This window comes from Branchiostoma belcheri, unplaced genomic scaffold (assembly GCF_001625305.1).
Source record: "Branchiostoma belcheri isolate BF01 breed outbred unplaced genomic scaffold, Haploidv18h27 scaffold99, whole genome shotgun sequence".
NCBI lineage: Eukaryota > Metazoa > Chordata > Leptocardii > Amphioxiformes > Branchiostomatidae > Branchiostoma > Branchiostoma belcheri.
In genome coordinates, this window is record NW_017804675.1 from 1,008,504 (window position 1) to 1,036,026 (window position 27,523).

The following is a 27,523-nucleotide window of genomic DNA, read 5'->3' on the forward strand; positions in this document are numbered from 1 at the left end:
TGTGTAATTAATTCGTGTGGAATAAAGGGAATACTTTGTTTTCTACATCTTGTCTTCGTTTAAATCTTGTCGTAGTAGTGAGCAGAAATTATAACATGTCTCTTCAGGGAAGGAGATATTCACAACAATAGGGTATTTTATTGTTATTGTTCACACATTAAGGAAAATAGTACAGCACAAAGTGGTAGTGCACTCGGGTAGTAAGACTTGACATTTCCGTGAAAATTCACTCTTGCATATCAAAACTCCCCTTTAGAGTTCTATACAGTGAAAACTTCCAGCTCCACAAACCGTTCCACATATTCCATTGCATTCTGAGAGTTGCGGGGAACTCAGGGGATATTAAAACGGTCGGAAATGAAATAAAATGAGACTGAGAGAGCTCAAAGTTTTGATATTAGATTAATCCTTTAGACGGAAAACTAGAAGCGAAAAGATCACACGTGCCTAGTAGCTGTAAACAATTAAAGACACATTTTCACTCACTCGTGGCAAGCTTCAATATTTAAGACTTTTCCTCTAGTCTTGTTTCTTCAAAGAAATTCCGGGGAAATCATTGCAGATTGCCTCCTCTGCTGTTGACGCACTCCAGACTATTGAGTGATTAACAGTAAAATATGCAATACCTGAGCTCTACAGCACGTAACGACTACAAACAACGTGTGTAGATAGACTCTCCAAGCAGAGGTGTGGTGGGGAAGGGAAAGGTGAAGGTAACCTTTTTAATATGCTCCGTTTTTTTCTCTCGCTTCGTCCCAAAAAGTGACAATCTTCCCCACCAACCTCTGCTTGGAGAGTATCTAAATAGATCACCAATGCCACATCTCCAAGAAAATTCACTCCTGTGTATCTTAACTCCCCCCTAGAGTTCTGTACAGTAATAGCTTTCAGCTCCCAAACTTTAAAAAGAAGAAATAGAGGCGAAAAGATCTCACCCGCCAGGTTATGTATTACTTGACTTTTGAAACTAGAGTTCTGTGCAGTGATAACGTTCAACTTCGAAAACTTGTTTTACATATCCCATTGCATTCTGGGAGACGCGGGGAACCATGGGTAGCTCAGGGGAAATGACAAAAAACGTTGGGAGACCTCATACATTGCCTTCCGCATGTAATTATCTTTATGCTATGAACATAACACCATTTGCATAATATATGGCTGAAAATAAGAGCTATAGAGATTTTGATAGTACAATGCCAAAGAAGGGTAAAAAACGAAAAGGGCCATGCGTGTGTACGTGTGCAGTAGCTGGTTGACAATTTAAAACATGTTTACACCAAGGAGGCAGGTTTCAATATGTAAGACTCCATCGCTGTTTTCCCCTCTTCAAAGAAATTCCGGGGAAATCATTGAAGATTGCCTCCCCCGTGTTGCGGCCAGCTCCAGACAATATATTGAGTGATGAATTAAGTAAATATCAAGTGTGTTAGGTAACACGTAACGGCTACAAACATAACGTGTGTCCTACGCAACATCAGGAAAATTCACTCTTGTTTATCTAAATTGTGCACACATGGGGGGGGGTCTTGTGTTGCAGTAAATCCCTCAAATAGACTACAGTTTTCTAAACTGAAGAATTTAAGAGTATATAGGAGTATTTGGCTCGGCGGATGAATAGTGCCACGAGAGTGAATGTAAGGACAGGCAGGATACAACAACATACAGATTACATGACTTAGGTCCGAATTGATTTATAGAGTGGGTTCATGGTGAAAGTTGGTGAATGGTTGGCGTTGGTTCGTCCTGGTTATTTTTTTATTGCAGGAAAAATACACCCATGCTTTCCTAAACTGTACATACATTGGGGGAGGGGCTTACTGTAGTATAGATCTTTCAAACACATTACCGTTTTTCAAACCGGAGAATATAGGAGAATCTAGCCTGGCGGATGAATGTTAATTGAGGCTACGTGACTGATAAAGTCAGACGTTAGGTTATTATTTTTTTATTCCAACATGTAATCACAAAACGTGGTGACGGCACACTCAAGTTTTTTTCAACTTATATTAATGCCGCCACCAACACAGGGGACAATACAATACTCATTTTTACCTGAGCGAAGTGAGGAAAGTCGTGTAAAGTGCCTTTTCCCAAGGGCACAAGATCGGCTACGCCACACGACCCCACGTTAGGTTATTTCTCCTCCTATCATTGCTTAATCTAATTTCACTTTACCTAAAGAAGTGCACACCTTGCACCCTGCCTATCCAAGAAAAATAAAGGTAGGGTTATTTAGGCATTTCTGAGTGACAAAAAAAGACGAGAGAAAAGGTAGAGGTTCGCGTGTGAAAGTTTTGGTTTGGTCCGTTTTTCAAGGCCGCAAATCAACCTACAGGCTGCTTTTCGTTAAGGTCATGTGAGAGATGGTGAATTGAAAGAAAGACAGACAAACAACATACAGATTACATGATTTAGGTCTGAATTTATTTATAGAGTGGGATCCTTACGCATACATAGTATCACAAAGACCCATGGCATACATGGAGGGAAAGTTGGTGTATGGTAATCTCCAAGCGTCTTTGGTGTTCTTGCGTAATTTCTGGGTAATCTCCAAGCAGATCATACGGTAGCAAGGCAGTATCCATTGGCCAGAGGAGTGTCTATTAGCCAATCCGTTGGCCAATGGATACTGCCTTGCCACCGTATGATCTGCTTGGAGATTAGGTGTATTATCCGTTCCTTGTTGGTTCGTTCTGGATCTTTCTGTTATTGGAGGCTTAATGGAGGTCAGAGTTCAGGCCGTGCGGGCATAAATCGTCTGAAGTTGACCCCAGAAATTAATCTCCAAGCAGATCATACGGTGGTAAGGCAGTATCCATTGGCCAGAGGAGTGTCCATTAGCCACCGGTGGCTAACATGGCTAATAGTCACTCCGTGGCCAATGGGTACTGTCCTGCCACCGTATGATCTGCTTGGAGGTTACCCGGAAATTACGCAAGAACAACAAAGACGAACGTAACATCCTACCCAACTTAAATTAAGCCATGGTCATCAAGACAATGACAATCTTGAATCAAGAACATGGAGAGATTTACCACAAATGACGTGAAGAGTCGATCGTGTATTTATTTTCATTTTGTTTAACAGAATATAGATATTCTAAAATAGTAGTGGTTGTTGTTTATTTTTCAATTTCACTTTCTGCTGACATTATTACTAAGATAAAAAAAACGTCATCATCGACTTAGAAAAAAATTGACCAAACTGATTTGAAGCCAAAATCTGGCGTCTTATCAGCATAAAAAGGGATAAGGCTGTCCTTAATATAAGGTCAATCCTAGACCCTACGTTTGAACAAACACCGTCGACAAAATATGCATCCGTTCAGCACCCTATGATCCGATTGGTCGATCATTGTCATACATTATGTAAACTTATGCAGGTAAGGTAAGGTAAACCTCTCGCTAGCAGAAAGCTGAAAACGCCATATTGTTCGACGTGCTCATGCGAGCCGGCTACTGTTTTGGGAAGTCCAGAAAAACCCGGTCTGTGGATGTTGGACAAGACACTCGACATCATCGGAAGATCGACAGTATCTGTGAGGTGGGTTTTCAATCGTTATCAACACGTGGAACTTGATGATTATTTAGCTGAAAATTCGACAATTTTTCCTCTTTTTGCTTTTTTTTTCACACAAATACGTATCAAATCTTGTCGAATTTCGACATTCCAGCAAGCTCGCTACTGACTCGACAATGGCGGACAAGACATTTGAGATCATCTGACGATCGGCAGTATCTTTGAGGTGGGTCTTTATTAACACACATTACAGCTGTTCGTAAAATAATATGATAGAAACGGATTATTAGTTGTCTAAAATTCCTAGACATTTTGTTTGTTATGTTTTACTTGTCACACAAATGTATGATAATATCATCATCAAGTCAAAATTAAGGCCACACCAATTTAAGTTGTTTGTTCACGAAATTTGCCCACTTCATTTTGTCTGATTTGCAAAAAAAAAAAAAACAACAACAAAACATTTCAGCCTCAGAATCAACTCCAAAATGCTCATATTTTGGCCGCAACAGTTGAAGGAAGTCCCTTTTCTTCAGAGTTGTTACAGTTTTTACATCTTAAAAGTTTGAAATTCATTGTTTAAATTACAGAATAACTTGGTATATTGACTTCATGGCTCCTAACATAGCATTTGAGGCTATCATAGGATGCCAAGGCCTGTTTTTATTTTTTCAATTTTTTTCGCCCTGTCTCTTCTGAAAAAAATCCGAGAATCAACAAATCAAATTGGCGTGGCCTAAGCAAGCATGTCCAACACCCGATATTATATTCCTAGTGCAGTGTGACGCAGTTGTGTTCCTTTTAATAATGTTGCTATAATTTCGTGATCAAAATGTAGAATTTTCTTTCCACGATCGTCCGTAGTTGTTCTGAATATCCTACTGATTTAATGGCTTTATTTGGGACTATCGGAGTTTACGGTCATGCCCCATATGGTGGATATAGTGGTACACATGGTATCGAGTTTCACTCGCTTATTAACGTCTCATAGAAGCAGACGCAAACAGTAAACACCTACATACACGTGTTAAGAGCGGCGAAAATGTCCTTTTTAGTCAGCCCAACGGATCCAGAACGACTGTGTAGCGAAAGCTTGTTTGTAACAAGAAATTAGCACATAATTGGCAGGTTTTTTTTCAGTAGGGATTGTGCGTTTAGAGATTCTTGGCAATTGTATTACACGGTGTAGGGTAGATATTCTATACATAAAAATAACTAATATCAATATTTTTCGGGTAGGTTGTCTACATTTGTTAGCATGGGTGTCATCCGATTTGTAACGGTAATCGGATGATTTTCCGGGTTGCCGTTACAAATCGGATGGCACCGAGGCTACATTTGCCACAATTTAAAGAAAAACTCATGCATGAGACCTTAAAAATACACACTTCATAATGTCAGCCCAGTTTATGTTCTCAAACAGGCTGTATTGGGGAAGGGTTTTTGTTAAACACAGACCGTAGAATGCCTAATTGATTGAGTGTTTTCGATAGAGACTTTTACACAAATTTTTGAATTGATGTATTTCCGTTCTGGCATGGTAACATGGAAATAAATAGACGGGTAGTAAAATGTCAGCACTCACGAACTCACGCGCAAGGATTGACGGGTAGACTTTTTGGCGGCAAAGCTAAATTTGATCCCTTCTGTGGTTTGTTCTACACTGATTGGCTCTTCGTAATATACTACCTTAACGACTTTCTGAGTTGGCCTCGGTGCTGTCCCAAATGTTAGGCCACTTGAATTTCCTTGGTACTGGAAAATTGTTGGAGTGGATGTGTCAAATAAAACAGGTATTTTGTGAGAGACCCCGATGCGTCCACTGTGCATGCACAGTGCAGAGTCACTTAATGCATTGATAAATCTATAGGGCCGAATTTTTCAGAAAACAACTAATGGTTAAGACTATTTCTTTGAAATTGGCCAACTATATGGCAGTACCTTTCTTTATTTGTTAGTACCAAAATGTTCCTCTTGGTAGGTCAATATTTGAAGGTTAATATTCATGAGTGTGCATTACTAATTCTAAATCTGGTCAACCTGGTCAATTATTATTACTACATTAGGTGTATCATTCTCGTATGCTAGTGTTTCTGGTTTGTAGGCATGTATCTCTTTGAAATTACAACATATGTTAGAGGGATATATTTACTTTTATAATATATTACTTAAATTGGAAAAATATGATTTGTTTCATGTACAATTTTTCCCTAGGCTTATAGTTGACACCCAGACTTTTTTTGAGTATCAACAATATGGATGGTAAAATGTTGAGCATCTTTGAATGCCTATAATTCTTGACCCAAAACATTTTCAATATCCTGGAATATGTTCATTTGACTTTTTAAGATATCTGACCTGTTCTTTAAATGTATGCCAGTACTTGAAGTTCCACATTGTAAACAATATGGCTGGCAACATTTTAGGGAAGTGTGAGAGTCTATATTTTCGTATCAAATGAATGGATCTCTTCTGCATCCTGCAATAGTGTGGGGGATATGTAGTTATATTTTTTTCACTTTGAAGAAGATCATTTTATATTTTTGAATCTATGCCAGCACTTGAAGTTCACACACTGTAAACAATGTGGCTGACAAAAAATAATATTGCATTTTAAACGCCTTTGACAACCAATATTTCTGCATCACAAGTCATGATATCTTTTGACATTTTAGCACATGTTGGATTGATGTAGGTAGTCAACTTCCATCATAGTTTAATACAACAATTAATGTAATATTTTAGAATGTATCCCAATGCTTCAGTACAACCAATATGGCGGACCAACATTTAAGTAACTTTGACAGTCTATATTTCTGGATCAACACTACCTGTATATGGTGAGATAAGCCCTGATTAGGTGCGCCAACCTTAGAAAAAGCCACCGAGTGAGCGTAGCGAACGTTTTTATCATACTACAATACGTTGTTTACTACAAGGCTTAACACTACTATTAATGTCCTGTCCCCTGTATAAAGGTACTGTCCAAAAGTGGTCGGTTATACAAACAACTGACCACTTTTTTCATTATTCACCACATATGATGTTACGCCTGATATCCGATGGGAAATGAAGGCTTCTTATTTGTCGACATCGCTTTATGATAATTAGAATTATGCCCACATTACTGACTTTCTGAATCTTTCTGTCTTTCAGGTTGCTTCAGCAATGGCGGGTCTGAAGCTGTCCCTTTTTGTCCTAGTCCTCCTCGCGTTTGGCCCGAGTCAGGCCGGCCCGCCATGCACTAGGCTCTGTGAGGTAAGGCGCACTGGTTCTTGCGCTAGGCTCGGGGAGATCATAATTGTCGGGAGTGGAGGCGGGCTGCCTTGTGCCACGTGCAACACGACCGGGCAGGCCGATGAGAATCAGCTCGGGTGTCTCCCAGGCGATCTGAAGAGGCTGCAAGTGGCGGGGCACTCCGACAGAAGCGGCCAGCTGAAACCACTGCCCCGCCTTGGCCAACTCCTCACTCTTGTTCTGGGGCCCGGAAACATCCGTACCGTCGGAAGAGGAGCGTTCGCACCAGTGAGCGGCATTTCGGCACTATCCATGGAAAAGAACGCCATCAAAACCGTTGGAAGCTGGTTTGGCGGGATCACCAAGCTAGAGAAGCTCGCGCTGTCTTGGAATGAAATCGAAGAAATCAAGGAGAATGCCTTCCAGCCACTGAGACGGCTGGGCTATCTGGAGCTGAGGCACAACCGGCTTCGTGCTGTGGAAGAGTCCCACTTCTCAAGCTTGACCAAACTCAAGGGTCTGCACCTCAGCTACAACAGCATCTCACACATCGCTGGGAGGTCCTTCTACCGTCTGTCCATGCTACACACGCTCTCCCTGGATCACAACAAGCTATCGTTCCTCGGCACCGAGTGGCTACAGGGGTTATACAGGGGCAAAGTCTATATCCATATCCGTCTCAACAACAACCTGATCTCGACCATCACCCTGGAGTCGATCGCTGCCATGTGCGGAAGTAAAAGGCGTGTCTACATCCAGGAGAATCCCTTCCGCTGCACCTGTGCGCTGGCGAGGCCTTCACTGTCTTCTCCTTGTTTCGACAATCGGGACAGAATGCGATGCAGCTACCCGCCTGGCCTCTCGGGAAGAAAGGTTGACGACGTCGCGAGGGGAGAGATGCCGTGCCCGCCACCCGCAGCCAAGGTGTCACGCCGAGACCGCGGAGCCACTCTCGTGTGTGAGGTCTTCTGGGAGAAGCGACCAGAGATCGGATGGATGGATCCAAACGGGAGGGCCGTTGGAGACCGACAGGCGCAAGACCGATGCGGCGGCACGGTGACCACACGCCTGGAGCACGACTACCCCACCACCAAGTCTCCTGAAGGGGGACAAGTGCTCCCAAGAGACGCCTCCAGCCTACCCTACATCGGCAGGTCCACCTCCACCCTCCACATGAACCCGCAAGCCTACCAGTGCTGGACGGGGGGCAGCTTCCGGTGCGTCGTGAAGTCTGCAACAACAGGCAGCGTCTTTGCAGATCTGCCCCTGACCAAGTCAAGTGAAGAAGACCCGAGGCACGACCACACCGTGACGACAGCGGCCGGCTACACCTCAACACCTGCCCAGCGGAACGCAAGGATGACAGAAAAGGTCGCCAGAACCCCGGATAAGAACCCCCGGCAGGACGGCATCACTCCGGCAGCTGATAAGGCAGAACGGCGCACCGCCATGACAGCAGTCCTCACCGCCAAACCTACCCGGCAGAACGGAAGGGTTACAGGAAGCATGGGCAAAATCACGGACAAGGACGGCAAACAAGACGGCATCACTTCATCAGATTATAGTCCACTTAATATCATGATGATAGTATTTTACAGCGTGGGAATCGCAATCGTGGTTGCGATAGTTGTCGACAGGGTAGTGAAGAAGTGCAAGAAGTGGTACGAGGAGCGACAAGAGCAGCGGCAAAACTTACACGGCTACGCCGCAGGCGCGATCGGAGGCATACCGCTGCAAAACTTCCAGCCGCCGGCCGCAGTCTCCACGACTGGGAACCCTGTACCTCCTCAACAGGCGAACGATGACGCCCAGGACGACGCATCCATCACTCCGTATGCGGAAACGTCGCGTCTGGAAAACCCCATGTATGGCGCAGACGTGGTGCGGCCAAGAGGTGCGACCTCGGCGTCCCCAGACCCTCGGCCAGGGCCCAGCCTGGGGAATGCCCCAGTTCCACCTCCGCGATCGGACAGGCCAGGAATCGCCGCCAGCGACTCTCACTACTACCCACCAGGCACGGCCACGACTCGAGCAAAAGACGTCCCACCTCCCCAGACCAACAGGCGCGTCAACCCTAACGTGTCAGCGCAGGCAAAACGTTCAGGCAAATCTGCTACGCGAAGAAACCGCAGTGCATCTTGCGGCAGCCGAAGGGCCTCCTGCGACAACCGCAGGGCCTCCTACCACAACCGCAGGGCCTCCTACGACTCGCAGGTCGAAGGCGTCAACCTGTACCTTGACCTGAACGGCCCACCACACCACTCTGGCTCAGACATGCCTCAAGCAGAAGACGTAAACTCAAGCGTCTCAGCACATCCCAAACGTTTGGGGAAGGCTACGCTGCCAAGAACACGTGGAAGAGCCTCCTACGACCCGCGAAGCTTGGGAGTGGAGGAAGAAGAGAACACAGAAGGCCCCAACCTTTACCTTGATCTGAACGGCCTAAAACGGCAATCTGACTCGGAGATGCCTCAAGCAGAAGATATCCCGGATCCACTTCCACGGACCAACAGATACGTCAACTCTAACGTGTCAGCACATCCACAAGACTCGGACATGTGTCAGGCAGACATGATTCCGGACCCACTTCCCCGGACTCACACCTACATTAACTGCAACGTCTCAGCACAGCCACACCGCTTGGGAATGTCCGAGACCTCTTATGACAACCCTAGGTTGTTCTATGACAGTCGTGGAGAATCCTACGACAAGCATGGGGCGTCCTACGACAACCTACGTAGGGCCTCCTACGACAACCGCAGTGCCTGCTACGACAACCACAAGGACTCCTACGACAACCTACAAAGGACAACCTACGTCAGCACATGCACAAGGTTCGACATGCCTCAGGCAGAGAGAATTCCGGATCCACTTCCACGGATTCACACCTACGTCAACTCGAACGTCTCAGCACATCCACAAGGCACGGACATGCCTCAGGCAGAGAGAATTCCGGATCCACTTCCACGGATTCACACCTACGTCAACTCTAACGTATCAGCAGAACCACGACACACCTGATCATGGAAAAATGTTACAAAAATTCCCCAAAGGATACAAAACTTTCTACCGCCGTTAGAACTTCTTTGGCCCTATATTTTCAGGCAATAGCTCAAGAATTGTTCTGAATACTGTACTACATACAACAACGCTTAAGCCTTATTGTGGGACAGAAAATCAAACGCATGTTAATCCTAGTTCTCAGAACACTTTGAAGCAAACATATATTTTTATCAATAGTGTACAAGTAAATACTTCAAGCATTGTAACACTAACAGACAAACATCTGGTTCCAGACATTTGATAAAAGAGAAACTCTGTCACCTGAGGCTTACAACAAGGACTGGAGACCAAACCTGGCATGGAATTGGACTATGATTATGGACAACGATTCTGTTTTGACGCTTGGAAAACTGTATACAGTTTTTTAAGCTTTATACATGTATTGATTGTATGCTGCCAGTCTAGAAAGACCTGGGCTCGATTCCCATTTATACCTGCCATTGTAAAGCTTGTCTATTTATTTTAGTTGTTGTGAAAACACCAGATTATGACGAAATTTCGAGCTAGTGGAATTATCCAACATAACGTGACAAAGGTTCATCTTGTGATTATGTTACACAGACATCATTTTATAGGTGACTTTGTGATTGTTACCAACTTACCAACTTTTTGTATGTTTTGTACAGGTGATGAAAACTTGCAGCAAAAAGTGACTTCTGTATTGTATTTTCTAATTCTAATGATTGATGTATATAGACGTAGTTCTTATGTATTCATGTCTAAAAAGGGATAGAAGAAGGCTCCTATAAGGATGAAGATTTAGAATTTTGTTCGTAGTAGTAAATGTCTTGCTATTCTGGAGAGGAGACAGAAAGTATTGGAAAGATGATTATTGACAAGTCAAGAATGAGACATTGTGAGGCAAACGTGCAACAAAAACTGACTTCTGTAGTATATTTACAAACTAGTTGAAGTGTATTATGTAGTTCGTATGCATTCATATCTAGAATGGGGCTACAAGAAGGTTCCTATAAGGATGAAGATGAAGAATTTGTAGTATAAATGCCTTGCTGTTCTGGAAAGTATGAGAAAGATGTTCAAGTCAATTGATGAGAATTGTCTGAGTGTTGTAGGGAAGTATTTTGTGTGTTGAAAATCTTGCCAACTAAGAACTGAGAGTTCTGAATGTTGTATTATCATCATTGATATCGGTGAGCAATACAATGGTCTAACTGTGACTTGACATTGTGGCTACCGGTTTCATTAATTGATGGACCTCTAGACAGCAGTTTAGGAAACCGCAGTTCAGTCCAGATCTTCCCACATAGGGTGTTGGATTAATGTGAGTTCATTCTTAACAAAACCCATAATATTCTTTGAACTTGCCCCGTCCACTTGATCAAAGTCTATAAATAAAAGTTAGCCATCAGCCAATTAAAACCAGGGTTAGCTACAAGTTAGTCCAACCCAATGTTAAGTCTAAGGTTAGCCATCAGTCAGTCCAACCCTTTACTCAGGTCAAAGGTTAGCCATCAATCCGTCCAATACCATGTCAGGTCAAAGGTTAGCCATCAACCTGTCCACCACTAGTTCAGGTCAAAGGTTAGCCATAAATCCATCCAAGACCATGTCAGGTCAAAGGTTAGCCATCAACCCGTCCAAGACCATGTCAGGTCAAAGGTTAGCCATAAATCCGTCCAAGACCATGTCAGGTCAAAGGTTAGCCATCAACCCGTCCACCACTAGTTCAGGTCAAAGGTTAGCCATAAATCCGTCCAAGACCATGCCAGGTCAAAGGTTAGCCATCAACCGGTCCACCACTAGTTCAGGTCAAAGGTTAGCCATAAATCCGTCCAATCGGTTAATCAGTTAGTTCAGCCAAGGTCAAATTAAGGGTTAGGCATCAATCCGTTCAGGTCAGGTCAAAGGTAAGCCATCAGTCAGTCCAACCCTAAGTTGGGTTAAAGGTTAGCAATAATAATTGGTCCAACACTGTGTAAGGTTAGTGCGATAGATAGAGGTGTGATCGGTGGGCCCTTTGTCACAACATATGGAAGTTGTAATGCTAACTGTATGACGACACTACAACAGATTTTTTATAGATTTTAGACTTCATAAAACGTCACACATCTGTTAACATTAGGACCCTTCACCAAATAGCCTGTAGCATCGTACATTGGATACAGAAAGTCTATCTCAAACACCCCAAACGATACAAAAGTTACCAATCAGTTGCCGCCATCTTGAATACCGTGGCGTGAAAACGAGGCTAGATGACGTCACAGCCCTTGGCCTAACTCCATGAGCTCTTACCTGTTAATTATTGCATTCTTTTGTCGACTTTTTTCGGGACCTGGTATTGTTTTGGTTATTTTCACTCGGAAAATATGGAATATGCGACACCTTGCGGGTTATGTGTAATTTGCACCTTTCCTAGGTAGCATCAGGAGATGGCTGTAGTCTAGCAAAACTCGCAAGAGGGCGCTCTACGAAAGGGACTTATTCTTGTTCTTAGTACCTACATTAGGCAGGCTCAGGCACAGTCCTGGATAAAGGATGGTACTGGATACAATGATCATGCTTTTCTAGTATAGTCTGTAGAGGATGGTCATGGTAACACTCTTAAGGGCCCTTATGACTCCATGTGTTAAGTCATAGCAACATGGAAGTCTGACGTAAGAACGCGACGTTAAGGGGGAACAATTATTCACCTTGTGCAATCAGAGGACACTCGCATGTACTGAGAAACACGTGAATCATTCGTGATAAATGCATGCTCTACACGTGACAGCGGGCGTAATGGGTCCTCTGTATGGCCATTGTTTATGAAACACTCCATACGCACCACCTGTATGATCACATTAACAGGTAAACACACTTCTACGAAGTATGCCTGTGATGGGGGGGGGGGCGTTGTGCGAAATGGCTTTGGCCCAGATTTGAAGCAATCTAAAGAGCGTAGTACTACATCTATGGTTAGTGTAATTGCCAAACTTTCGAGTCACACGATCTGAGTGTGCATTTTTGGTCATGTCGACCCAAATCCTAGGGAAATGTTAAAGCGCTGGTTGTGGCTACGGTTCGGCCACATTCGATGTTTTACGATTTTGATGCCGCAGAGTTTTCAAGCAGACTGTAACAAAACTAACCAGTGATCTGAAATAGCCTTTTCGATATCAAGACAGCTAAATTTTGCAGCACACATTACTCGATGAACGTGTCCAGGCTGGTATGGTCACATTCGTCGAACGTTGTTGTGCGGTTTTGAAACCTTACGACTTTTAAGCAGGCTCTTTTTTCCTATGCTGTCACCAAGACCTCAGCTTAGCAGCTGTACCGAATAACGTTTGGTCGCTGACGAGAAGCGCTGAGGTAGGCGTTGACTTTACGTTTGAAGTACGGAAGGTCCCTGGTGTTGACAATGTCCTGTGGGAGACAGTTCCACAGCTTGACTGTAGCAGGGATGAATGTTCTTCTGTGGCAGGAGGATGACGACGTGACAGGTTCAAAGGCTGCACTGTGTTGGGATGTAGATAGGATAGTTTCTCGGCGATGTACATAGGGCTCGGGTAGTAGGCTGTTCAGTGATGTTACGGAACCAACCACCAACACCATCTTTATTGTAACAAGACAGTTGAATTTTGCAGGATTACTTGCAAGACTACCGCAAGAATTCCCTCGTTGCGGTTTTCGATCGTGTGATCGGCCGTGACCTGAAATGCACCGTTTTCTTTATTTAACCTCTCGTCCTAGTCAGTGCGTTTTGTTTTCCAAATTTATCAGAGATGCCGGAGATACTACGCTATGAACGGATGTTAGATATACTGTTACGTAACGTTGATATAATTCTATTTCCTGCACTATATCTGTATATATATATCAAATATTAGACCAATGGAGAAACGTAAATGAGTAGCTGAGTAGCTTGGTGGATAATGGATATAATTCATGATTGAATTCATGTTCGTTCCACGAACTCTTTACATCCAGGAAAGGTAAGAGTAACGATATTATGCGTAACGGAAAGCCTACATATAGCCTACACTATTTGAAATAGTTTCCATTGCCCAAATATGTTTTTTTTTAATATATTCCAACAAGACGTGGTGACGGCACACTCAAGTTTTTTTCAACTTATATTAATGCCGCCACCAACACAGGGGGCAATACAATACTCATTTTCACCTGAGCGAAGTGAGGAAAGTCGTGTTAAGTGCCTTTCCCAAGGGCACAAGATCGGTGGCATGTCAGGACTCGAACCCGAGGCCTCTTGGTTCCGAGTCGAGCACTCTGCCGCTACGCCACACACCCCACCCCCAAAGATGTTTCACATTGTCCTCTCGGCACGTGTGCTTGGAATGGTATGTACACTCCATATTGCATCGTCGGCAGACGAAGCCTGTGTTGAAGAGATCTAGCTATGTCATTACTTGTTTCTAGGAACGACGATTAGAATCGCGTCACAAATTGCTATGCTTTAGAAAAATCATGAAAATTCGTTTCCTCTTTCACAGCTGTTCCCTTACACTTGTTGCCATAAAATCATAAATGTTATGAAAGGTTGGATTTGTCATTGCGTAATAAATCACATCTTGTTAAGTCCCTTTCTATTTAAGGGATGGGAGGAAAGAGCAGTAACGTTACAAAACGTAAAGTGACGCTGTGCACGCCCCCCATAAATCAACAGCGCGCATCCGTTTACTTACGAATCAGTGGAAGCTGTCGTGACCACTTAACGTAAAACCCCCTAACTCGCGGAACGTTTCCTGGCATTGGTCGAGTGCTTTGTTTTCTGGCAGGGAACCCGTGTTGAGTTAGTCATGGTAAATACAGGAGGACATCCGCAACGCGATAACTCCTGTTGGTATAGAGGAAGAGGCAATTAGCGGCTTCTGATGACAGTACAAACATCCACGGGCTGTGCGTTAATGTAGAACGGTACAAAATGCTGCCGTGGACAGATGGGTGGCAGTACAGAGATCGTGCGACCGAGCTACGACAAACGACCGACGCACGACTGAGGAACACGAAGAGAATTTCTGGTCGGCGACCAACATCGAACTAGAAGAAGATGAAGAGGAGATCCAGCATTGAGAACTGTCAAAAGGTGAGCCAATGAAAAAGTCCAGATTTTGACGATTCCAAGCGCTGAACCAATCAGAAGGACAGAAGGACGATGAACCAACCACCAAAAATGTCAAGATAAACTCTTGTGACTGTTTTGCAAGAAAACATTAAAGAAGGCAACATGGCAGACAATTGTAACACCTCGCTACCACTTTTCCCCACGTTTGGATTGGGGCCGATAAACCTAACTGCGTTCGGATCGGCAAATTTGACGGGATTCGTTTCAACAATCTTCAACGACGTAGGCTCCTTTCTAAACGTGACGCCTGGTTCTAATAATAATCTGTCCGATTATCGTGGATTCTATAAGAAACTGTGGGATAAGGCCACGGAAGCTAACGCGACGAACAGCACCAGCGACATCACAGATATCCTAGACCTTTTGAATCAAGTGACCAATACGTTAGAATGCCTGGATAATGTCGTGGGGCAGCTGAAAGAAGCGGCGTACACGATCGCCCTGCCGATAATCATCATCCTTGGCGTGATCATCGTGTTGGGAACAGCAGGAAACATCCTCGTCCTCGTGGTATACAAGAAAGAGAAGCGCGTCTGCAGCGGTGTGTTCATCCTTACTTTGGCGTTGGTGGATCTAGCGATGTGTTGGGTCGCCATCCCGCTAGAGCTGAACAACTTCCTGCAGTGGACGCAGGAGCGGAGCGACTGGTCCTGCAAGTTTAGCGTGTATTTAGTCCAGACGAGTCTGCTCTGCTCCATCCTGACTCTGGCCGCCGTGGCCATGGACAGGTACTTCGCGATCTGCCGGCCGTTCAGGAAGACCATGACCGTCAAGAGAGCCAAGTTCACGGCGTTGGGCATCGTGCTGCTCGGCCTGGTCCTGGACTGTCCCATTCTGTTCGTCTACGGGGTGGACAGGTTCGCCCCTGACCAAACTGGGCGGCAATTCGGCACCTGCAAGGTACTGGACCAGTACGTTAATGAAGTCGCCGTGTCCATCTTCCTGTCCGGAAACTTTGTCGTCTTCGTGGTCTGTTCCGTCGCCATCATAGTCCTGTACCTTCTCGTCTTCTGCAAGGTGTTGAACCACCACAAGAAGGTCCATCCGACTTTGTTCAGAAACGCCTCCGGTAGCAGAGAGACGAACCCGATTCCGATGAGCATCTCCATGCAGGTCAGAGAGAAACCTACGTGTACCGACCCGAACACTGAACACTCCGCACCACCTAGTGTTAGACAGAAGAAGGGTAGGACTCGGCGGTCACTTAGCGATCCTACCATCCCCACCCTTGTCACCAAGTCACGCTTTAAGACCTTACGATCCACAAAGGCGGCAAAGACAAGGCCAAGCAGTCCCGTGGAGAGATCTGAAGACTCCGGACACGAGACGGACGGCGCCGAGACCAAGTCGTGCCGGTCCAGTCCGGTCATGCGGAGCGAAGGCGGCAGCTACAACTCCCCGGCAAGCTCGTACCGCCGCCGCCTCGTCACAAGGGCCAGGAGCAGGTATGTACTGTGACCGACAGGTTTGATTTTTTGTAAAATTATTCCAACATTTCATAACCAAACATGGCGAGGGCACACTCAAGTTATATCAACCTATTTTATGCCGCCACCGACACAGGGTACAAATACAGCACAGGACAATACTAATTTTCACTTGAGTTAAGTGAGGTTTGATGTTTAAAGTTTGATGTTGTTTCATGTTTTATTTGAAATACATTAGATTAGATAGCAACATCTAATCTATTCTTCCTGGATTCATAAAATAAATTCACAAATACGTAATTACAAATTGAGATAATAACTTAACACTTACATTCATGAAACTTTAACTAGCATACAACTATGCCAGTTAAAGTACAACAACAGAGCATAAAACAGTAACAAATACATAGCAACACGCAACGACTAAGGATCGTTCTCTGGAGGTACAACGTATTGTAACACTATTGAAGTATAGCATTTAAGGATTCTGACTATGTATATTAGTATTCAAGGTTCATGTTAGGGTCAAAGAGTAGCGCCCACTGGCTTGTAGACAAATGTTCATTACATAAGTGCTTTTCCCAAGAGCACAATATCAGTGACATTTCAGGACTCGGACCTCTTGGTTCCAACTCCAACATTACGCACAGGACTCACAGTCGCTCCTATGTGTTACAGGTACAAGAACCCTCGGCTGTCCCTCCCCGCACGTGCAGACGGCGAAGATGCTCGCCCTGGCCACGCTGGTGTTCATCCTGAGCTGGCTGCCGCACTGGGTCCTCACCTTCCTCAACTCCAACTCACCGTTCATCAGCTCAACAGCGCAGGCCATCTTCCTCGTGCTGGACAGACTGTATCTCCTAAACAGCGTCCTCAATCCGGTCATATACAGCTTCGCTAGTCGGAGCTTCAGAGTCGCATTGAAGAATACAGTAATGTGTAAGAGACAGCGTCAACGATAGATACTGCGCAGAGCGTCAACTGTACCAAAAATACGGTCGTGTAAGAGACAGCGTTAACGATAGTTGTTGGACAGACTGTATCTCCTAAACAGCGTCCTCAATCCGGTCATTTACAGCTTCGCTAGTCGCAGCTTCCGAGTCGCGTTGAAAAATACAGTGATGTGTAAGAGACAGCGTCAACGATAGATACTGGACAGATTGCATCTCCTGAACAGCGTTGAAAAATAGTCATGTGTAAGAGACAGCGTCAACGATAGTTGTTGGACAGACTGTATCTGCTCAACAGCGTCCTCAATCCGGTCATTTACAGCTTCGCTAGTCGCAGCTTCAGAGTCGCGTTGAAAAATACGGTCATGTGTAAGAGACAGCGTCAACGATAGTTGCTGCACAGACTGTATTTCCTCAACAACTCGACAGTTGAAAAATACAGTCATGTGTCAAGAGACAGCGTTAACGTTAGTTGCTGGACAGACTGTATCTCCTCAACAGCGTCCTCAATCCGGTTATATACAGATTCGCTAGTCGGAGCTTTAGAGTCGCGTTGAAAAACACAGCGATGTGTAAGAGACAGCGTCAACGATAGTTGCTTTATATAGCTACACAGACGGATCGCGTATGTAGAAACAATCCTTTAAAGATGAATGACGCATTATATAGAGGTACCCATAACAATATTAGATCTTCTTTGTATATAGTAGTACCTCTTGGTTTTCATTCATTCCTACAGTATTACAGCTGGCGTCTTGAAAGTGGCGTGTTTCAGTTCATTTGTATATAAGTGATGGAAATCAACCCTGTTTACTATGAAATACATCAAAATCAAAAATTGCCTTTAATCATATTGTTAAGACAGGTAAGAAATTGCCAAATGTTAAACAAACAATAGGTTAAATTTACTTGCAGCGTGTATATGTAAGCTTCTTGGAGGAATGCCAGAGAATAGTAGTGTGTTCCAACGTGCATAAGATTGATAACATTCAGTTTGCCTGTTCAATTGAAGTTTGAATGAAAAGCTTACAAGATAATGATATAGTGATTAGACTATTGTTATTACAATTTCCACTTACTTGATTTTTTTTAGTTTCTATTTCTTTTGTGAAAAACAGTACGTAAGGTATTAGCACGAGTTTTAATGTACACACGTGTACGAGTAACGGGTCTTTCATATCATACTTGTTCTTGTTTTGATCCATGTTTGTCGATCGATTGGTTACGAACAGATATGAATGGATAGATTGATGTGATGGCATTGGCAAGAAGGTACAATCATTTGATTTGATTAAGATAAACATTTTTTTTTCTTTTTCTCTCTGCCTCATTGATTTTAAACAGCACGAAGCTGTAATCGAAGCTTGTATACTTCAGGCAAAATTATTACAACCAATCAGTACCGTTGTACCATTATCGTGTCTAGAAGCGTGCCTTACGGCAGGGTCCCACTCGCCTTAGTGATACAGATCGGTTGGCTGGTGTCGTAGGTAGGTCGGGCGTAATTGGTTGTGAGATTTCACTCAAATGCGATTTAATTCGCATAGAAATGTAGGCGTTGACTGCTTCCGTGGTCGGCTGGTGTTCGGGAGAAGGTTCTGAATGTGCGACAGGGGCTTCAGCCAACCTTGGTCGGCTGGTGTTCGGGAGAAGGTTCTGAATGTGCGACAGGGGCTTCAACCAACCTTGGTCGGCTGGTGTTCGGGGGGAGGTTCTGAATGTGTGACAGGGGCTTTGCTCCACAGAAAGAATTTACTACTTGTACACACAAGAGTAATTAATGACACCGAGACAGCAGTATCCAATAAGATTGTATTGCAAGTACAGGTGACGTTATACGACAAAGCAAGAGAAAGACGATTGGTTGGTGACCCAGTTCTGTTAATTGGGCCACAGCAAGTAAATATTATGGATGACATCCTCCGCAGACTCCAAATCTAATGCGAGCGGGCGAAAAAACAAGGCGGGCCGAAAAAAAGCAAGGTTCCTACATTTTTAAACTTTGACTCAATCATTGTACAAATGTTCTTTATTCAGTGGGAATATCACATATACACAGCCAGCATCATATATCACTGTATCAAAGTAAGAAACAAATCATTAACTCAGAGCATTTTCTTGTCTCCTCTCTTCATAGTTATCTACCATCCACGTTCCGGCATGGCAACAGACATCTTTGCCCATTTTCGGCATGTTGACCACTGTCAGAAGGCAACAAAATTTATTGTTTTTTTTTCCAAAATCAGGCGAAAATTACTGCTAGCGTTGATGTCATCCATAAAAATGACTTGCCGTGGCCTTGAGTAGCCCGTGAGTTGTCACCACTTTCAAGCGTTTCGCAAACATTTCTGCACAGGAGTGTCGGCCATTAATTTTCACAGAACTTAGCAAATATTTACATTTATTATTAATGACGTGTTTCAAACAGGCACATGTTTGCAGTGTTTATAATGCTCGTAGGTTTGTTTGCCACACGTAACAGTACGTCTTGATAGTTCAGCGCGTAGCTATTGGTGACAGGTGTATAGGGATGCTAGTGGCTAGCCTCCGTTTGTAGAATCTGTCTCTTATAATTAGCAACGTCCTCTCCACAAAAGTTGGTCCGTTTGCTGGGTGTGTGTACAAGTAAGAGGTCATCACATCAAGTTCTGTTGGTATCGGGAGAATGTTGTCTGCCAAAAGCGTGTCAAGTGTCTTCGGGGGTGCCAGTGAGTATACAGTGCAATTTTACGGAATACAGTGCCATCGTATTTTACTAGTAAAATTGCACTGTATACTAGTAAAATTGCACTGTATACTAATACGATTGCACTGTATTCCGTAAAATTGCAATGTATACTAATACAATTGCACTGTATTCCGTAAAATTGCAATGTATACTAATACAATTGCACTGTATTCCGTAAAATTGCATCGTATACTAATACGATTGCACTGTATTCCGTAAAAATTGCACTGTATATTAATACGATTGTACTGTATTCCGTAAAATTGCACCGTATACTAATACGATTGCACGGTATTTCGTACAATTGCACTGTATACTAACACGATTGTACTGCATTCCGTAAAATTACACTGTATACTAATACGATTGCACTGTATTCCGTAAAATTGCATTGTATACTTTGGCACCCCTGATCAACGACGTTTCGAAAAAAGATTTGGATGGCTCCCATTGTTTCAACAAAGGCAAACGGTGTGCATCCATGGGCCTGCCGTGTGGTGGAACGTCCGTACAGTATATCATATATACAGGAACAGCAGACAGAATGGACGGTTTTATATTTCCACACAGTCAATCTTCTTCAGCTGACCCATCTCCCTGCTGGCTCCGGTCTTCTCAGGAGTGGTGGCCTATAGATAGAGGAAACAGTAGTTATGTTTACCGAAGGAATACATTGTTTTTGCACAGTTTCCTCTTCCTCTTCTTCTCACATCAGTGACCTCTGACCTGAGCCAATGCTGTGTCTGTTGCCATGGTAACTAGTGTTGGGTTACATCATGTTGCAATTTCAGATGTTTAAAACACTTGTGTCAAGGGATTCTAGTGTCAAGAAATGAAAATGTCAAAATGTGAATATATTATACACGTCACTAATAATTAAACATTCCCTCTGAGGTGAAAACCAGCAAATAGTTGACGAAAATTTAGCCACTGTCTCATTGGTCAAACCGCTGATTGTCATTCTCTCATTGGTTGAACTGCTAATTGTGATCGACAGGAGGAAAATTACCCACCTTCCTTCTCGACTGTCTGCAGGGGGTGCTCCTCACGCTGTCCAAATTTGGGTACAGGTCTTCCGTCATTTTAGAGGCTGAAAGAAGACAAGACAAAATATTGAAAACCACATATCCGAGTGTATGTAGTAATAGTATATATACCTATCTTCTGTCTACCATCACAGGTTTACAATGATCATTCTTACACTACTACTCTATGCATATCGCCCTTGTCAGAGGTACATGAAACCCACCCCGCAGTTCGTATTGCCCTGATCTCAGTTGACATATAATATGACTCCAAGGTATGATTTTATGAGATTACCCTCTCCAGCAGGCAGGAACGTGACATAGTTGGAGGGGAACAGGCCTATCCTGCCCCTCAGGTAACCCAAGCACCAGCCGCCATCTTCCCCCTCCAGCACCTCGATGACGTCATCTATCTCCAGGTGTAGCTCGTTCTCCTCCATGGCGCTGTAAGAATACACGGCTTTCGCAAATCTTCTGCCTGAAGGAAATATATGGTTTTTGATCAGTTTCCTCTTCTCCAAACACAAAAGGTCAATGACCATGGTAACTCTTGTTGGGTTACATCATGTTGCACTTTTATAGCAGGAGGGAATTAGACTGCTGTCACCATATATGTGAATGTGTTTGAGTAAGAATGTGTTTGAGTAAGATACTTTAATGTGTTTGAGTAAGATACTTTAATGTAGTTACTGAAAAAAAAGGATATTTTTTTTGTCCACGGCAAGAAAATATCTCAAATCTTACTTGACTTTACTTTCAAACATTTTTTGTTGTTGTAAGAATACAGCTTTGAATTTGCAAATCTCCTGCCTGGAGAAATATACGTTTACCGAAGGTGAACATGTTGTTTTTTGCTCAGTTTCCTCTTCTCCAAACACAAAAGGTCAATGACCATGGTAACTAGTGTAGGGTTACACCATGTTGTAATTTATAGCAGGAGGGATTTGGAATCCTGTCACCATAAAAATACACAGCTTTCGCAAATTTCCTGCCTGAAGAAATAAATAATACTTTAATGCAGTTTAATGGAAAAAAATGAAAAAAATGATATTTTCTGTCCACGGCGAAAATATCTTAAACCTTACTCAACTTGAAAACATTTTAAACACAGATTTCTTTCTTAACATCGTATTTTACCAAGTCGCCATATCAGCCGTAGTCAAAGAACTTAAAAACTTTTGTATAATATGCTTTACTTTATCCATTTGCTCTTTTGTGGCGACTAGCTCTTTTCGACGTCTATGTAGAAGCTTAAGTGGGTGAGTTAAGCAGATTCTTATGCATAGTGTAGTATTCACAGTAGCTAGATAGATTGTTTCATAAACATATAGAGAATATGACCATCATAAGTTGTAATGAAATACATATTAGTCAGCACAATAACGATCTAAAAATATAACGGATAAATGCCTGCGTGCGGCATCAGCAAACTGTAAAGCTGATCAGCGCATTTTTAGAATGTATGAAATCCTCTTATACTCTAAAACCCATAAGGACGGATCAGGCAACAGAACGTGTGCATATTGAGATGCCATTACGCACATATCTGTAACCGTATCACACTAGTTTGCATGGGTTTGTAACCGAAATAGTCTTAAATATGACTATTACTAACTATACGTGAATGTCAAGTTCAGAATCAATCGATTCCTGATCACGCTCGATGAAATAAATAAAGCGTTTTAAGCGAATGCAATAGCACGGCTGTAGCACGCTTCAGCTCTTACATAACTCTCAGGTACAGGAGTGCCAGAGTATACAGTGCAGTTTTAATGCATACAGTGTAATTTTACTACGATACAGTGCAATTTTACGGGGTACAGTACAATGCTATTAGTATACAGTGCAATGTTACGGAATACAGTGCAATCGTATTAGTATACAGTGTAATTTTACTAGTATACAGTGCAATTTAAAAATTGCATTATCGTATTAGTATGCAGTGCAATTTAAAAATTGCACTGCATACTAATACGATAATTGCACTTTATTCCATAAAATTGCACTGTATACTAATACGATAATTGTACTTTATTCCGTAAAATTGTACTGTATACTAATACGATTGTACTTATTCCGTAAAATTGCACTGTACACTAATACCATTGTACTGTATCCCGTAAAATTGCACTGTATTCCGTAAAATTGCACTGTATTCCGTAAAATTGCACTGTATACTCTATACTCTGGCACCCCTGACCAACGACGTTTCGAAAAAAGATCTGGATGGCTCCCATTGTTTCAACAAAGGCAAACGGTGTGCATCCATGGGCCTGCCGTGTGGTGGAACGTCCGTACAGTATATCATATATACAGGAACAGCAGATAGAACGGACGGTTTTTATATCTCCACACAGTAGTACGGAATACAGTGTAATCGTATTAGTATACAATGCAATTTTACTAGTATAGGAGTAAAGCTCCTGTCACACTGTATACTAATACGATTGCACTGTATTCCGTAAAATTGCACTGTATTCTGTAAAATTGCATTGTATACCCTGGCACCTCTGAGGTATGAGCCCTCCATGATGAAGCACGCTTCCTGACCTGGTACGTCTAGCTACTGTAAGATCGATGCGGGTGGGCGAACACTTACCCTTCTTGTGTGCCGTCTTCCTCATGGTCTCAATTCCAGAGTAATTATTCTTAATTGGCTTCGCTGTTAGGGTGAGAAGGAGAGAAAGAGATGAGTGGAGTAGTGAATTGTAGTTGTAAGCTGTGGCACGAGTGGGCAGAGCGAACAACTTCGCCATGAATACAAGAAGAACGGCGATGCAAAATTCAAGACGCTTCATCTCTGATTTGAATTTAAACAGTCCAAGAGTTACACAACTGTTAAATTTTCATACCGTGATTGCTATCAACGTGTTAGACATTAGCACGTAGGCTAGATCGGACTCTACGTTCATTATAGCTGCCGTATCAAGTACCATGGAATAAAGTTCGATTCGCAGAGAGAACGGCAGAAAAACGTTCAGGAAAAAAAACGTACAGAAGTGCTGTAAGGAGCCACACTGCTAACACATTACTGTCGTGTCTATGGAATAGGGATGGCCTCTAGGTCATTTGGGGTCAGGGGTCATGCTACACGCATCTAACTAGATGATTTGAGCTCTCGCGTTGTCACTTTTTTAAGCCTTTAAAGATGTACGCGTCCACCTAAATCAATAGAAAGGAGCACTACTGTTTTCTCACTATGTAAATCAATAGCCATTATACTAGCTATTAAGAAGGTCAATTATAGAGCATTCTTGATGCACGTTCAGAAAGTATTTGAGGAAAACTAAAGGCTTGCTGTAAAACCCATGATCAAACTACAAACTTTTGTTCCAGCACAAAGACAGTTAAACTCACCGTACAGATTTTCGACCGTCTCTTCGGTCTTCGTCAGGTACTCTGTGTTGGAACAAGAGTTGGAGCTTTAATCATGTGATGTCAATAGCAAATCCACAGAGGAGAGACATTTCATGGACTGTCGAGCGTCCAAACATTTGATAGCTCTCTCAAGAGTTTAAATATTACACCCGTCTACCTCCAACCTACAATGGCGCTATCGCTGCGGAATAAAAAACATTGTACGATGCATATGGCCAGGGCTTAACTATTAGCTTCTACAAGGCTTCGGAGAGAGTAGAAATTGGCAAAATGGACAGATATCATGACAGGGAGTAGGTCCGCTAAAAGGTGTAACAGTTTGTCGCCCTGTCTATTTGGTCTATTTCTCCCCTTTTCGACCGCTTCCCGACGCCTGGTAGAGGCTACCTCACTATTACGAAGGGTCCTTTACCACTATCTAGACCGGGGGGAGGAGCGAAAAGTGCCCGCGCCAACTTTGATGTCGGATAGCGCCCGAACGGCTCGCGCTAGAGCCACCAAACTAGATAGGGTTAATCTACAAGTCACCTGGTAGCTCGACCGTTGGCGGCCCGAGTGTTTCCTTGGCGTCCTCCTATTTCCCCATGTAGGTGCATCGTACAGAGTAGAAATTGGCCAAATAGAGAGATACCAAGCAAGGGAGTTGGTCCACCAAAGGTGTACAGTTTGCCGCTCTGTCTATTTGGTCAGTTTCTACTCTTTTTATCCGCTTCCCGAAGCCTGATAGAGGCTAATTCACAATTAGGAAGGGTCCTTTAATCACCTGGTAGCTTGTGCTCATTTAGTCTACAATTAAAGTTACCTGGTAGCTCGACTGTTGGCGGCCCGAGTGTTTCTTTAGCATCCTCCTGTTTCCCCATGTTGTAGTAGAACGCGTACTTCTTCTTCTCCCTCCTGTCCCTCCGCCGCTTCAGGATGTACAGCGTCAGCCCCGAGCACACCAGGATCCACAGACCCCCCGCGATGGCGCCCACCATGATCGCCCAGATGTAGTTACGGTCGTCCGCGTTAGTTTCTGCAAGTCACAAACATTTTACAGTTAACCACAACTCTCATTATCCAGCGGCATACAAGTCTAGGGTGAACAAACATCTGTCTCTTCATACACATGTGTGGTTGGTGTGAGCCTTCTTTTCTGGAAATCACAATGGTGTTACAATTTACTCAACTCACATTATCTAACGGTTCAATCCTTCAACACCACTTATCGACAATGTTATCGACAATGTCTTGTATAAAAAAAATGCGAATCTCTTGGTCTTCATCGTGATTTTTCCGCACGTGTGATGTCAGCACTGGGTCAAAGTTCTGTCAACCAGGACGGGGGGCAGTACCGACTTCCGACGCTCTTTGACCCAATGCCGAGTCAGATACTTTTTCAGTTGTACAACAGTTTCACTTTCAATATATTTTTGTGTTACAGTAAACTTAAACTCTAATCAGTCAACAGCATACCCCATGAACACCACTTAGACTTTGTTATCGACTTGAATACATGAATATCTGAAGTTTGAATCCTTCAGGGATTACAGATGCTACATTAGAAGATATCTTTAAAGTCGTTTTCTTACATGTGACGGCCTTAGAGTACCCCTAGGCCCTGTTTTAATTTTAAAAGTTGAAGTTAGATGAAGGCCTTTACAGCTTAAGTAAGCTTAGTAAACTAAGAACATTCTACGAACGGTAGCTCCATAGACGAGGAAAAATGCATGCAAACTTTTAAAAAAATGAGCGATAAAAACAGCGATTTAGAATAAAAATTTTGATGATGTCAACATTTAGCATTTCAATCCGAGATATAGCATTACTTTGTAAATACAAAAAAGAACTAATACAAAAAGCCTAAAAACGACTCATTCATTGCTCTACTCTTAATAAGTAGATTCAGCTCATCTGTAGTCTCAGAGAATCTTGAGCCTGATGTAGACATAGTAACGAGCTATATACTTTACTAAGCTGACGGCTCTATGAGCAAATGTCAAGTCATATCTACCTTTATTAACACAGCAGGGGTGATCAATCATTTTATGTATTAAGTAACCACTCAGACGCCTGCATCCAAATGTATACGGACACCTAATTCCATATAGTTTAACTTGGAAGCCAAGGAAGCATCCGAACTTATAGATGATAGATGGATTTTCAAAGAAGTTTTGATTCGAAGAGTTCGTTATGTCTAAAATGTTTAATAGACGGTCCAGGTAAATTCTGACTTTGGTAAGATAACTTTTACTGTTACTTAGTTAAAGTCATTCCCACTTCTTCCGTGTGAAGGGTGGCGCCCATCTCCGTTTCTATAGCCCTTGGGCCACACGGCTGTGTAAGGGCTACTCCACTGGTAGTATACCGTGTTCAACTGTCATTTGTTTTTCGCAAGAGCAAGAGCAAGAGGAGAAATGGATGTACTAATTTGAATTCTGTGGTAAGAATCGGTCAGGGTTTGAACCCTTGAGACTATTGCACTGGTATAAGTTGGTAAAAAGTTAGGGCCAGGCCAGCTTTACCAATAGATATCCATATAAACCTACATATTGGTCAATGGTGGTGGTTCATGTATACCGCTTGGTTCGTGTACATGGACGAGTGCCAGCTTTCAGAGAAAATAGGATGTACCACTTTAAATTCTTTGGTAAAACAATGGTGTTTGAAACCCTTGAGACTACTTCACTGGTATAAGTTGGGAAAAGTTGGCTTTACCAATAGATCTTCATATTTCCGTGAACCTGCATATGGTCAATGGTGGTGGTCCATGCATACTGCTTGGTTAGTGTACATGGATGCCTGCCAGCTTTAGGATGTTCTACTTTAAATTGTCTGGTAAGACGCCGGGGTTTGAAACCCGTGAGACTACTGTACTGGTATAAGTTGGGAAAAGTTGGCTTTACCAATAGATCTTCATATTTCCATAAACCCACATATTGGTCAATGGTGGTGGTCCATGCATACCGCTCAGTTCGTGTACATGGAAGCCTGCCAGCTCATAACCGTGGCCCTGGGAGCAACCTGACAGGGCGATTGATGATCCTTTATATGCTCTAGTTACGTTAAGTTGACCAGAGGTTTCTCGGGGATATGAAATATATGCCCGGCCTGTAGATATTGCGGAAATG

At 43.2% G+C, this 27,523-nt stretch overlaps 2 protein-coding genes and 1 pseudogene across 2 annotated transcripts in view; 2 read left to right on the forward strand and 1 right to left on the reverse strand.

Moving 5' to 3' along the window:
- The first annotated feature begins 6,687 nt into the window (after positions 1-6,687).
- On the forward strand, positions 6,688-9,777 carry LOC109462084. The gene is made up of 3 exons (XM_019758583.1): positions 6,688-7,422; positions 7,510-9,404; positions 9,591-9,777. The coding sequence occupies exons 1-3, from the start codon at positions 6,688-6,690 to the stop codon at positions 9,775-9,777; spliced, it is 2,817 nt and encodes a 938-aa protein (XP_019614142.1).
- Positions 9,778-14,830: 5,053 nt separating this feature from the next.
- LOC109462085 lies at positions 14,831-17,294 on the forward strand (annotated as a pseudogene).
- Positions 17,295-20,467: 3,173 nt separating this feature from the next.
- The window catches only part of LOC109462086 (nectin-4-like), a 78,087-nt gene continuing 71,031 nt past the window's right edge, over positions 20,468-27,523 (reverse strand). The window contains exons 7-11 of the mRNA XM_019758584.1: positions 25,177-25,428; positions 23,629-23,697; positions 21,331-21,513; positions 21,024-21,100; positions 20,468-20,639 (exon numbers count right to left, since the gene is read on the reverse strand). Coding sequence (XP_019614143.1) covers positions 20,565-20,639; positions 21,024-21,100; positions 21,331-21,513; positions 23,629-23,697; positions 25,177-25,428 — 656 coding nt within the window. The 3' untranslated portion in view covers positions 20,468-20,564. The remainder of the gene's footprint in view (positions 20,640-21,023; positions 21,101-21,330; positions 21,514-23,628; positions 23,698-25,176; positions 25,429-27,523) is intronic.

Excerpts from the sequence above, each read along its gene's own strand:
- LOC109462084 (XM_019758583.1), top strand. The coding sequence starts at position 6,688 with ATGGCGGGTCTGAAGCTGTCCCTTTTTGTCCTAGTCCTCCTCGCGTTT. Across the intron at positions 7,423-7,509 it reads TATACAGGGGCAAAGTCTAT|ATCCAGGAGAATCCCTTCCG; the intron begins ATCCATATCCGT and ends AGGCGTGTCTAC. Across the intron at positions 9,405-9,590 it reads CAGCCACACCGCTTGGGAAT|GTTCGACATGCCTCAGGCAG; the intron begins GTCCGAGACCTC and ends CACATGCACAAG.